This window comes from Petaurus breviceps, unplaced genomic scaffold (assembly GCF_028583685.1).
Source record: "Petaurus breviceps papuanus isolate PSGF00001 unplaced genomic scaffold, PetGlider_PUasm1.0 446, whole genome shotgun sequence".
Lineage (NCBI taxonomy): Eukaryota > Metazoa > Chordata > Mammalia > Diprotodontia > Petauridae > Petaurus > Petaurus breviceps.
In genome coordinates, this window is record NW_027186338.1 from 2,666,536 (window position 1) to 2,680,240 (window position 13,705).

Genomic DNA, 13,705 nt, shown 5'->3' on the forward strand with positions numbered 1-13,705 from the left:
GAGGTGGGCAGCCCTGCTGGTGGAGGTCTCAGGATGTGGAGCTAGGCTGCTGGAGGTCTGGGGTTCATGGCTCTGGAGGTTTGGCTGACTACTGGCTGTTCTTCTGAACCCAGAGAATAGAAGGATGAGGGAATTAGCGCCATATTCAAGTAATTTGAGGGCTTTTGTGGCAGAAGGGGGCCTCTGTTTTGCTTGTCCACAGAGGGAGATCTAGGAACAAGGGTGCAAATTAAGGCTCTATACAAAGACAAGCTCGTTCAGCAGCTGGAGCTTTCCAAGAGTAGAACGAGCCATCCCCTGAAGCAGTGTGTTCTCTCACTGAGGTGGCACAGGGGACAGGACACTGGGCCTGGAGACAGGAGAAGCTTGAGTTCAGACCTGGTCTCAGAGATCTCCTGGCTGGGTGACCCTGGGCAGGTCACTTAACCTCTGTATGACTCAGTGTCCTCAACTGTAACATGGGGATAACATTAGCAAAGCTCTTAGCGTGTTGCCGGCCCAGAGCAGTCATGTTACAAATGCTTGTTTTCCCTTCCTCCTCACTCAGACTCTTCTGGCAAACATGAGGTGGCCGTTTGGTAAGTGTGTCCCCAAAGGGATTCCAGTTCACTGACGGGCGGGGATGGATGCCATCTTGTCTGTGAATGGCAGGTGGCAGCAGCCTCATAGGTTGGGGCATCGCCCCACCAGAGGCCTCCGTCAGAGCCAGGGAACCACTTGCCAGGCAGATCAGCCACAGCGTTGGGCCACGTTGAGGGACAGAGCATGATCTCAGGAGGGGCTGGGCTGCTCCTCAGTGTGGCTGTGCCAATGAGGAGAGCTGGGGGAGAGAGTGGTGTGGGCCGCTCGGCACCCTCTGCCAGGACCATCAGTGACTTTTGGGCTGGGAACGACACAACAAAGGTACCTCGTGACACAGAGGCCCACAGTAGAAGTGTGGCCATAGCCAAGAGAACTCCTAGCTGTCCTGATGACTCGGGTAAGACTCTTGAGCCACGGCCAGTGATAACTGAAGAGCCTTGGGACGTGGGAGCGTGCAGGAAGAGAACACACCATAGACCTGGGATCTGGACTCCATCCCCAGCTTGGTTCTAGAACGTAGTAAGCATTGAAGGGATGGTCAGTAAATATCCCAGAGAGCACAGCTTCCTCATAACCTGCTCATCCTGGAGGGCCTGGGCCAGGAGAATGCTAAAAATATACTGGCATCTGCCTGGATTTTAACAAAGCATGTCACCCAGTAGAAAAAGATGGAAAGATGTAGGTTAAAATTCAGCTGAGGGGTCTCGAGTGGACAGAGTTTATGAAGCCCTGGGTTAAATGGTGGCATAGCTGAGTAAACGTGGAGCCGGTTGATTGATGAGGTCCTAGAAACAGGTCTCTGGTGCAGTGCCTTGGGAAGCCGAGCTCTCCCCTTGTCTCTGTCAGTGATGTGGATGACACCGGATGAAAGCCAGGCTGCAGAAGGAGCTGGACAGACTGTCATTGGTAGAATGAATCTTTAACAGGAATTCTTCTCTCCTCTCCATCTCCTTTCCTCCCATCCCAGTTGAGAAAGAAAGCCAAACCCTTTGTAACAAATAAGCATAGTCAGAAGAAAACAAATCAGGACCCTATGTCCAGAAATGTACCTTGGGCTCTCACCTCTCCTCTTCATCTCTTCTCACCCCCTTACAGACTGGCTTCCGACATCATCCTTGCAGCAGGATCTCCCTGCTGCCCAATTCCCAGGCCTTTCCTCAGCTCTGCAGCCTTTGACATTGTTGATCATCCTCTTGTGACCCAGATCACCCCCTTTTAGAGGTCTGTCCCAGACCCTCTTTTCCTCTCCCTCTGCAGACTGCCCCTGGTGATCTCCGCAGCTCCCATGGGTCGAGCTGCCGTCTCTTGGTAGGCGGTTCTCAGATCTGCCTTCCAGCCCCAGTTGTCTCCCATCTCCAGCTACTACTGGATGGCCAGCAGGTGTCTAAAAGAGAACTTGCCCTCCTCCTCCTCCCTCCCTGTGACATCAAGGGCAGAACCATGCTCCTGGTCCCTCTGGCTCACAACCCAGTCATCTTGGATCCTCCCTCTCTCTCACCCCACCCGTGTGCAGGCTGTTGCCAAGGCCAGTCCACCTCTCCCTTTGCAGCATTTCCCCAGTGTGCCCTCCTCACCTCCCACCTGGGTTATTGCAGTGGCTGCTCAGGGCTCCTGCCTGCCTCACATCTCTCTCCATTCAGCCACCAGAGTGGTGTCCTAAGGTCCAACCATGTCACCTCCCCCTCTTCAATTACCTCCAGTGGAGCAAATAAGTTCTCTGTTAATCATTCAAAGGCCCCCCCCGCCGCCTTTGACCCACCGTGTGCTGGCCTCCAGCCATCCCTCTACAGGCCTGGCCATCTCTGGCTGTCCCCCCAAACCTGGGGCGCTCTCCCCACCTTCCTCCCACTGCCATCTGAATCCCAGCCCTCTTGGTCCCAGGGCCTGGCCTCTGTTATTGTCTCCTGTGGATCCTATGTGTAGGTGGCTCTGTGTGTCTGTTTGCATGTTGTCTCCCCCATCAGATTGTGAGCTCCTTGAGGGCAGGGACCTTCTGTTGCCTCTTTTGTATCCCCAGGGTGCCTGGCACCCAGTAGGCGCTTAATAAATGTTTGCTAATTGATCGGTCCTGGAGGCAGCAGGGAGCCATGGAAGTGCTGTTGAGGGAACCAGACCTGCTCCTTAGGGTGGACTGGAGTGGGGAGAGACTGGAGACAGGACCCCCCCACCAGAGGCCATTTCAGTAGCACAGGTGCTAGATGAGGAGGGCTTGTCATGGGGAGGGGCGGTATCAGAGGGGTGTTGCGAAGGGGAGATCACCAGGCCTTAGCCACCCTTCAGATCATGATGGGAGAAGAGGGAGGCAAGCTGGGTAACTGGCAGGTGCCCTTGGCAGCAATGAGTGGGGTTGCCACACTGCCTCACGAGACCTATGGGAGTCCTCTGGGCCCCTTCAGGCTGTCCTCAAGGTCAGAACTGTGTCCATAATACTGAGGTGTTCTAGAATGCAAAGGGAGTCAGAGTCAGTAAACATTGAAGTGTTTACTGTGTGCCAGGTGGGCAGCTGGGTGGTGTGGTAGATAGGGCGCCAGATCTGGAGTCGGGAAGCATTATCTTCCTAAATCCAAATCCAGCCTTAGACACTTCCTAGCTGGGTGACCCTGGGCAAGTCACTTAACTCTGTCTCAGTTTCCTCATCTGTAAAACGACCTGGAAGAAGAAATAGCAAACCACTCCAGGATCTCTGCCAAGAAAGCCCCAAAGGGTCCCAAAGAATAGGACATGACTGGAGATCAATGATAAAATACTCTAGCGATACAGAGAAAGGCACAAGGCGGTCACTACCGCTACCTTCAGGGAGTTCACAGTCTAATGCGGGAAGTGAATGCGGAAAACCCACAACTATGATGGGAAATGACCCAGGTTGGTGGGAGTTGAATACAGAGTGAACTCTTCTTGATGTGCTCAGTATCTGAAGGTCATGAAATTCAGGCAGGGGAGGGAATTAGAAGATGAATTCTGAGTGCACTCCTTAAATGGTGGATCTCTCCATCGTCCCACCCACACCCTCTCTGATCTGATTGGGGTGGGGGGGAGCTCAGAGATGCTGAGGAGGTGTGAGTTAGGGAGGTGAATTCATCTTGCAGAATGATGAGTTTCTGGAGATCACTAGAGGGGACACGATGGAGTCCTGAGACCAAAAAGTTAGAGAACTAGTTTAAGCTCTTTTGATCATTATATTTCAGAATCATCTTGGTTAGTGAGGTGTTGTGAAAAATGAGGCACTTTCCAACCTTTCTGGAGAGCAATCTGGAATTATGCACAAAGGACTATAAATCATTTCATACCCTTTGACCCAGCAATACCACTTCTAGGGTTGTATCCCAAAGAGATCATAGAAGTGGGAGGAAGACCCATATGTACAAAAATATTTATAGCAGCTCTTTTTGTGGTAGCAAATAATTGGAAATTAAGGGGGTGCCCATCAATTGGGGAATGGCTGAACAAGTTGTGGTATATGCATGTTATGGAATACTATTGTGCTATAAGAAATGAGGGGCAGATGGACTTCATATTTACCTGGAGAGGCTTATACGAACTGATGCTGAGTGAGAAGAGCAGAACCAGGAGTAATTTGTACACAATTACAGACACAATGTATGTGTGATGACCAACTTTGATAGACTGGACTCTTTTCAGCAATGCAGGTTATAAGTCAACTCCAAAATACTCATGATGGAGAGAGATGTCTACATCCAGAGAAAGAACTGAGTTTGTAGAAGCAGACTACCTGATCTTTTTCCTTTTCTTGTTTGGTTTTATCTCCTCTTTACCATTTTTCATTCCATCTGATACAATCTGTCTTTATAACCTGAAAAAAGAAAAAAGAAAAATGAAGCACTTATGTATTCCATCTGTGTGTTTTATTTTAATGGACTGCAAACCTCTGCATAAAGTTAGAAATGGGGATTGGCCATCATTTGTCATTATGGATAATTGGGTCTTTAAACACAGTTTATAATTTATCATTTTAACATTTCAAAATCTCCTACTCCAAGCAGTCAACATTATTGATGGTTTTTTAGATTATTTCTTTGTTATCCCCACTGTTTAAAGCATTGAATGAGTGTCTGGCTCCAGGGCAATCCTCCTTGTTCCTTCCTGATGGAGACACATGAGAATTTGATCGAGGAAAAGGCTGTCATGCTTATAATGATTTGAACCCCAGTTGAGAATTGGCCGGGATGAATTGAGGCTCAGACTCTGAGTGGCAGTTTGGAGCTCTCCCAGAAAATCTCTCTACTCAAGTATGTCCCAGAATGAATGGTCAGACATAGTAACTTGGTGAGTGAGTGACCTTCTGGTCTGATGAATGGTCAAGTTTTGTGTGTTAGAACACAGATCAGCTTCTTTCTGTGCAATATCTGACTTTGGAGTTATTCCTCCAGTGAGAGAAACCGGCTTGCTCTTTGGCTCGGCTGGGCTGCCGTCCAACTCTGTGTAGACCTCGTAGAAATGAAGGTATCCGTTGTTTCTGCTTTTTCTGCTGTTCATCTTATCAGGTTGGCATTTTAAGAGGAAGTGATGATGAGGCATAAGAACTAGACACTGGATAAGACTAGCTTATTTCCAGAAAATTGAATTAATAGGCAGCTAGAGTGTGGGCTTGATTCTGCTTTTGGAAGTTGACGTGTCTTTTTCCTTTTGGCCTTAGGTCATAGCAAGTGACAGAAGCCCGCTGGTGGGGAAAGTCCACTGGGAGAAAATGGTGAAAAAGGTGTCCAGATTTGGAATACGCACAGGAACCTTCAACTGCTCCAGCGACCCCAGGTGAGCCCTTCAGACCATTCTGGACAGCTGAGTCCTAGAGGTCTTAGCAGAGAAAAGGTGCTAATTCCAAGGGGGCTGTATGGCCAAGCGTGCCAAGCTCGGTGCAGCTGCCTGGTGATCCTCATGCTTCAGGCTGAGAGGAGAAGTCTGCAGAAGGTTCTGTGTCTTTCACAGACTCCACTTGGAGCCACAGTGTCCCTTCAGGAAAGGTGCTTGATCTTCCTTCGTGAACTCAGCACCCCAATCAGAAGAGAAGGGCTGTGGGCTTCCTTTTTGCTTCAGCTGTTAGTGAGAAAGCCTTCTGCCTCCACTTCTTTTCTCTCTGTCCCTTATCCCTCAGAGCACCGCTCCCTCTGAGGACTTCCCTGGCCCCTTGTGTGCTGATGAATTCTGGGGCTGCCTTTCTAGCTCTGACCACCTTCTGTTTTAGGCCACCTTCCCAGCTAAGGTTCTTTAGGTGTTTGGTGGACCTTCAGCCACCTCAACCCTGTCACTTCCATAGCACTGCGAGGTTACAGAGCGTGTTATCTCCCCAATCCACCCAGCAGGCATGAGTTGGGAGCTGGAGAGAGGAACAGCGCTGCAGGCCCAGCAAGGTAGGGTGACTTCCTCTTGCCTCCTCCGGCCATGTCTTCTCCCTCTCTTTCCACCTGGCACCACCCCAATCAGTCAGGACTTTCCCCTGCCCTTTTTGTAATCTCAGAGCTGAAATATTACAAAAGTAACAAATTCAGATTTTTCATGGTCCACCCTCCAGACTAATGCACTCTGCTGCCAGTTTAATCATCCTGAAACCCCACGTTCTTTATCTCACTGCCTGCTCATAAATCTTCAGTGGTTTTCCACAGCCCGCAAGGGGAAGATTCAGATCTTGGCTCTGGAACCCCATGGGTTTCTGGGACTCTGCTAAGACAGAAATTTGAGGGCTTGGCAGTGACAGAATCCTACTTGTGGAGGACACCCCGCATCACAAAGGTGGCAGGTAGCCCTGGGTCTTGGAGTTAGGCGTCCTTGGCCTGGCGAGCCCAGCCCTCCGGCTGCTCGTGACTGCCCTCCCTTCTCTGCTCAGGCCAGACGACTTCCTCGCTCCCCTGTGTGTGCTAGGGCTACATTGACTTCTTGGCTTGTTGGTGTCTCCCCACTCTTGCCTTTTGATGGAGCTGAAGTTGGGTTTCTTCCTACTCAGGCCACATTCCCCTCTTCCTTTGGTGCCTTGATTATCTCTTGGCCTTTCTTTGTTCTTTGCTTATTTCATGTGTCAATATTGTTTCTATAATTGGATGGTCAGCTTGAGGAGAATGAGTGCTGTGTTTTGTACTGGAAATCACCCCACACCTTGGGGTTTGGGAAACAGTCTTGATTTCACAAAAAGCCACTTGCCCTGATTTTGGGATTGGAATTGGTGATCACAGGCTCTTCACCGACGTGCAACAGGAGATACTTGTGAAAACCTTATTGCTTGCTTCCTTTGGGCAAAGTCTGCCTCCTGCTCATTGTTCTGAGTAAATTGGAAGGGTCCTGCGGTTGCTGAGATCGAGGGACCCCCTGCCAAGCTTGTAGCTGTGTCCGGATCTGTTTGTTGGTCATAGATGCTCCTCTGCTCACAGGAACCACTTGTGCTTCTACAGTTCTCCATTTGGCATACGTTTGTTTTGGATTGGGAATGATCAAAAGAGCTTGTTCTTTTATTCAACAAGAGATTTTTTAAATGGATATTGGGTCGGATTTCCCTTTGAATGAATGAAATAAATGAAATCTTTTAATAAAAAGTATTGGTCCCTCGATGTTTGGTAAGGATTAGCTTTTCTGACCATGCAAGATACACTTCACAGAAGCATTTGGTGATGATCATGCTCTGCTTTCTTCTTGCCTGTGTTGGCTGCAAACACAGTGTGCGAGACCGTGTGGCAGGAGGCATTCTCCACATTCATCCTCTTAGACGCTCACCACATTTGGGGGTTTTGTCTGCTGCTTCCTCGCCATCCTGGCTCTGCTTAGTGCTCTTTGCATCAGTTCACCGAGGTCCTCACATCCTTCTCTGTGCTCGTCACCTCCATTGTAGGTACTCGTATCTGTTCAATTCAGTCCGTTCACAAGTATCTATTAAACACCTGCTCTGTGTGGGAGGTGCTGGGGACACAGGCGTAAAAGTGAGACTAGGAGCCTCTGTCCTCAAGGCAAGACCAGTTTGTAGGTGAATAGAGACTGCTCACAGACAGAATGAATACAGATTTATTTCATGGTCATGGAAATGATACCTCAAGACCCCAGGGAGGCCTGTTGAAAGTGGCAGACTTTGAGCGAAGCCTCGAAAGGAGAATGAGGAAGGGAAGCATTCTAGGCATAGAGAACAGACACAGAGGCAGGAGATGGACCCTCCAGCAAGGAGGCTAGCTGCTCTGGAACATTTTAGACATTTCCTCTGCATTACTTTTTTCAGCACAATAATCTTGGTGAACCTTGGATGTTTTAGAAAAGATAACTTCTAGAAGGAAAGCTGGAAATTGGGGGGATAGGGTGGAATTTTACAGCAAATCTCTCAGATAAAGGTCTCATTTCTCAAATACTTAGAGGACCGAACCAACATTACAAAAATAAAAGCCATTCCCCAGATGATAAATGGTCGAAGGATAGACAGTTTTTAGAAGAAAAAATCAAAGCTGTCAAGTCATATGAAAAAATGCTGTGAATCACTGACTAGAGAAATGCAAACTAAACCATCTCTCAGGTACCACCCCACACCCAGATTGGCTAGCATGCCAGAAAAGGAAAATGACAAATGCTGGAAGGAATGTGGAAAACTAGGGCCCCTGATGCATTGTTGGTGGAGTTGTGAACTGGCCCAGCCATTCTGGAGAACAATCTGGAACAATGCCCAAAGGGTTATAAAGCTACCCTTTACACCCAACAATAGATCATTACTGGGTCTGTATCCCAAAGGGATCAAGGGAAAGGGAGAAGGATCCGTATGTACCAAAATATTTACAGCAGCTCTTTTGGGGCACCCAGGGGATGCCAATCAGTTGGGGAATGGCTGCCCAGTAAGATGTTTGCACATGGCTGAGGCCTGGAGACAGGTTGTTCTGGGCTCATTTGTGTACCTTTTTTGTAGGTATTGCCGGAGGCGAGGCTGGATACGCTCCACCCTTATCATGTCTGTGCCTCAGACCAGCACTTCCAAAGGAAAGGTGATGCTGAAGGAGTACAGCGGGCGCAAGATGGAGGCGGAGCATATCTTTAAGTGGATAACTGCACACGCGGCATCTCGCATCAAGACCATTTATAATGCGGAACATCTCAAGCAGGAGTGGAACCGGAGTGACCAGTACTGGGTGAAGATCTACCTGTTTGCCAACCTCGACCAGCCGCCAGCCTTCTTCTCCGCGCTCAGCATCAAGTTCACCGGGAGGGTCGAGTTCATCTTTGTCAACGTGGAAAACTGGCAGAACCGTAGCTCGATGACCGACATTGGCATCCACAGCATGCCCTCCTACATACTGAGAACTCCCGAGGGGATCTATAGGTACGGGAACAACACGGGCGAGTTTCTGTCTCTTCGGGCCTTGGATTCCTTCCTGCGCTCCTTGCAGCCCGAAGTCAATGACTTGTTTGTCTTAAGCTTGGTGCTGGTTAACCTCATGGCCTGGATGGACCTGTTCATCACCCAGGGCGCCACCATCAAGCGGTTTGTGGTCCTCATCAGCACTCTAGGGACGTACAACTCTCTCCTCATCATTTCCTGGCTGCCTGTGCTGGGCTTCCTGCAGCTGCCTTACTTAGACAGCTTTTATGAGTACAGCTTAAAATTGCTGCGGTACTCCAACACCACGACGCTGGCTTCCTGGGTGAGGGCCGACTGGATGTTCTATTCTTCCCACCCCGCCCTGTTCCTCAGCACCTATCTTGGACACGGCTTGCTAATCGATTACTTTGAGAAGAAGCGGCGCCGTCACCACAACCCCGAGGAAGTGAACGCCAACAACTTGGAGTGGCTGTCCAGCCTGTGGGACTGGTACACCAGCTACCTCTTCCACCCCATCGCTTCTTTCCAGAACTTTCCCGTGGACTCGGATTGGGACGAAGACCCCGACCTGTTCCTCGAGCGCCTGGCTTTCCCAGACCTGTGGCTGCACCCTCTGATACCAACTGATTATATTAAAAACTTGCCAATGTGGCGTTTCAAGTGTCTGGGAGCGCCTTCAGAAGAGGACGTGTCGGAGGGCTCTCAAGAGCCTGAAAATGACTCGGATGGTGAGAACAGTGACACTTTTACCAGGGAGACAGAAGTGTCTGACCACCAGCCCAGTCCCACCAGCCCCCCTCCAGAAGGAAGTCACCGCAAGAACGAAGCTTGCTCGTGTGCTGGCAGATACTGTCAGACTGGTCCCCACCAAAGGGAACGACGCGGGTCATACGGCTCATACGATGCAGGTGAAGACGGGGAGCCCGACTGGCTGGCCTGGCCCGCCACCATGTTGCACTGTACTGAATGCGTGGTCTGCCTAGAGAACTTTGACCATGGCTGTTTGTTAACGGGCTTGCCCTGCGGCCACGTGTTCCATCAGAATTGCATCATCATGTGGCTGGCCGGAGGCCGGCACTGCTGCCCCGTCTGCCGGTGGCCTTCTTACAAGAAAAAGCAGCCACGCGGACACCCCCCACCCTTGTTGAATGATGCCCCATCCTAACATGCAGCGCTGTCTTCTGTCAGCTTTGACTCGCGTAGGGCTCGCCTCGTCAATGTTAGTCACAGCGTTTTTGTGGTTTGAAGTTTAGTTTAATGTTAGTGCAGTGACCAGAAATATACATTATGCTAACGTTAACGGCAGAATTACTTGGTTGCCTTGTGTGTCAAAATGGAATGCATACTTAATTGTACAAAATTTTATTTACAACATTGGAAATTCAGCAGTTGATGTTTTTTGTAAGCACAAAAAGGTGAGACAGAAATTTGTCCTAGGAAGAGCTGACAAGTTAGGGTTCAAATTCTAATGGAATTGGCAGTTGCTTATCTTAAATGTTTCCTCCCTTTTTACAGTCTCTGTTCAGCACCTTTGGTTGAAATAATGTATCTCTGAGACATGAAATTTAAGAAAATCTATGAAATAAATTATTTTAAACCCAGAAGGCTGCAGACTTTCCAAAACTAAATCATTTTTGATAAAGTAAATAAACATAGTTATAGATGTCTGAATATTTGATTTACCTGTAAAAACTAATAAAATATAATTTTGGTCTCTTTTACAAAAGAATAACATAAATCATTGGAGTCTGGTTGGCTGAGAAATAATGCTATTCCATGTTGCTATCAGTTTTATCAGGGAAGAATCTCATAATGGCATTTTCCCAATTCTCATTGCCTACTTTTCAATAAAAACTGCTGGAAAGTAGAATTGTCCCATTCTTAATGACTGACTTAGAAGTACCCACAGGCCGAAATAATTTCCTTTTCATGGTGATTTGCGCCTAGCTGACATTAAGGTTAAATGAATGCTGTTGTAAAGGACTTTAAATTACTAAACTCTTATTAACATTAGGTTCTTTTTTGAAATAAAATTAGAGCAACCCATGCACATTACTTTCAAAGAAACAGCTCCTTAACTCTCCCTTTGGAGAAGCAGCAGTTGGGTTGCAGTGATATAACAGACTAGAAATGTCACATGAACAGAGCTGATCTTTGTTGGAAAAATACCAAATTGGTGAGGTTCGGGCCTCTCTGGGAGCCTGAGTCATCCCCTCAACTCAGGGTGAGAAATAATAAGACTTTTGTCAGATTCTGCTGGGGGTGGAGAGCTGAAAGAGAACATTGACAAAGTGAACTCTAAAAGAAATCAGATACCCCTTTGTTAAAATAATCATTTTCCGTCAGTTTCAGACTCTCCTGATTACTGTTCAGTACATGGTGGCATTCAATGACAGTGACTTTAGTCTCCTCTGGGAAGGCAAAAGTTCTCTCTTCCATTGAGGAGGCAGACTGTCATTTCTCTTGTCTGTACCACAGTCCTGGGTATTTGGAAGGATCTCCAGTAAGTTATTTTTAATTGGATGTACAGCTTTCTGACACCCTTAGGATCCTCTTAAAAAACCTATCCTTTGTGGAGACCCCACTTCAATTTTTCAGTTCACTAAAGACCCTGCTACTCATCCATTTGTCCCAAGCCCCAAAAGGGGTCTAGCAATTAAGCTTTCTTTTGGTGCCTGTTAATGGCAGAGTGAGAGGAGTTACGGCCAGCCTCAAAGCCTCACTTGGCTCCCATTCCTTCCAGCTTGACTTCTCCAGAGACCCGTTGGTCATTTGGAGACCTCTCAGGTCAATGGTGAGATATGTAGTTTGTGGATTATTCAGGTACCCTTATTTCTGGCCGCCTTCCAACCTCCACCGGAAGAAGGACTATAAGGGGGACAGGAGAGATTCCAGTTACTTTTCTTTCTGTTTTCTCCTAATAAAATTTAGTTGAAAATTTGAAACTTTCAAAGGATAATTTAATCTGATTTTTTGATTATCAGTTCTTCAATTATCAATGCCATCTTTTTTTTTTCCTACAATGAGTAGTGAATTTGTATTTTTTTTTTTACCAACAGTAAAAAAAAAAAACAGATTTTTTTTTTTGTTTTTTCTCTCTAATTTGGAACTTTGGAACTCGAAATTTTTTAAAAACATTAAAATAAGTTATTCATTCCCATAGCCATATAAGTCATTCATCTTCATAGTATCCCTCTTAGAGGGAACGGATCTTTATTTCACAATTGAATAATGAGATTAATCATGGCAGGATCATGAGTTTAGACCTAGCTAGGGTTTTAGAGATTGAGTCCAACCCCCTCATTTGATTAGGGCAGAGACAATTAGAACTCTTTGCTTCCTGACTTCCTGTCTCCTACCCACAATACCACAGTCAGATTATGTCTCCTCTATCAGAAACCCTAGTGGCTTCCCAGTGCCTGCTGCAAAGACACTCAGACTTTTATTCCAGAACAAGGGTCCTTGATTTTTTGTGTGTCCTGGGACCCCTTTTCAGAATAAGGTTTTAAATGCATAAAATAAAATACTTGGGATTCCAAAGGAAACCAATTATGGTGAAATTAATAGAGTCGTGCAGATCAAATGAGATATAGAATGGTCTATAAATACTAATTATTGTATAGATAGTCATCACAGGGCTCTTTTATGGTGACTACAAATGTAGCTCAGGAATCAGCATTTTTAATGCCATGCATGACAAAATTTAACCTGGTATCCAAGGCCCTCTGTAGTTTGTCTCCAATCTAAGCCTTCCATATGCTTCTCTTACTACAGTGATAGTCCCTTGTAAGAATATCTCCTCCTATCAATTACCACTTTGTCTTTGTTCCTTCTGTTTTCTTCTCTATCCCACCCCTCCAGTAGAATGTAAGCTCCCTGAGGAAAGGAATTGTTTTGATTTTGTCTTTATATTCCAAGTGACTAATGCTTGGTGAGTGGACAAATGAACAGATGAGCCAGTTAAGGAAGAGCCAGGATAACCATGTTAGTCAAAGATGTGATTCAGGCTAGGAGCTTCCCTTCTTTTAAACATGACTCTCTGCTATGTTGCCTCCCTCACCAAGATTATTCAGGGTGTCCCAAAAGTCCTTTTTCCTCTGTAACATTTTAAAATTTTGATTATTTTTAGCATTCTTTTAAAAATTGAGTTCCAAAGTCCCAAAAGTCTTAGTGTGGTTTTTAAACTATTAAAACTTTAGGGGGCAGCTAGGTGGCACAGTGGATAGAGCACTGGCCCTGGAGTCAGAAGGACCTGAGTTCAAATTTGGCCTCATACACTTAACACTTACTAGCAGTGTGACTTTGGACAAGTCACTTAACCCCCATTGCCCTCCAAAAAGCAAAAAAAAAAACCCAACTTTGGGATACCCCCCACATATGGCAGATACCCTCCCACATTTGTTTCTCTGTTTAATCATGCCCATAAACCATTTCATTAGAAAAGGATCCTATCTGTGCTGCTGTTAAATTGGCCCCCTCTTGAGCAGCCATAGAATCACAGAGCATCAGCCAGAAAGGACCTGAAAGACCTCCTTAACTTTAGATTAATACCTGGATTTTGTTACTAAAATATCTCTCTCATGCAGGCATAAGGGATTTTGCTATTTTTTTCTGCAGAACCTTTTGGTCAGACAGAAATAATACTTTTGCCTTAGTTGCATCTGCCTCCCAAAATAGCCTTCAGCACAGAAATACAATTGAATATACAGTTTCACCTCAGTCATCCACAGGTAATTTTCCCCCCAGCTATCTGGAAATAGAGAAAATGGAATTGTGGGTAAAAAGATCTCCTGAATGACCAAAACAGATGTCCCCAAAACCATGCTTGGA

At 46.8% G+C, this 13,705-nt stretch overlaps 1 protein-coding gene across 4 annotated transcripts in view; it reads left to right on the top strand.

Moving 5' to 3' along the window:
• Positions 1–13,705, top strand: part of RNF103 (ring finger protein 103) — a 53,836-nt gene that overhangs the window by 11,782 nt on the left and 28,349 nt on the right. For 2 of the 4 annotated variants that reach the window (XM_069101057.1, XM_069101058.1), the window contains exon 3: positions 5,237–5,352. In XM_069101057.1, coding sequence (XP_068957158.1) covers positions 5,237–5,352 — 116 coding nt within the window. Of the gene's footprint in view, positions 1–5,236; positions 5,353–5,897; positions 5,949–8,464; positions 10,742–13,705 lie in introns of those variants that run through there. The other 2 variants (XM_069101055.1, XM_069101056.1) reach the window with 2 other exon arrangements.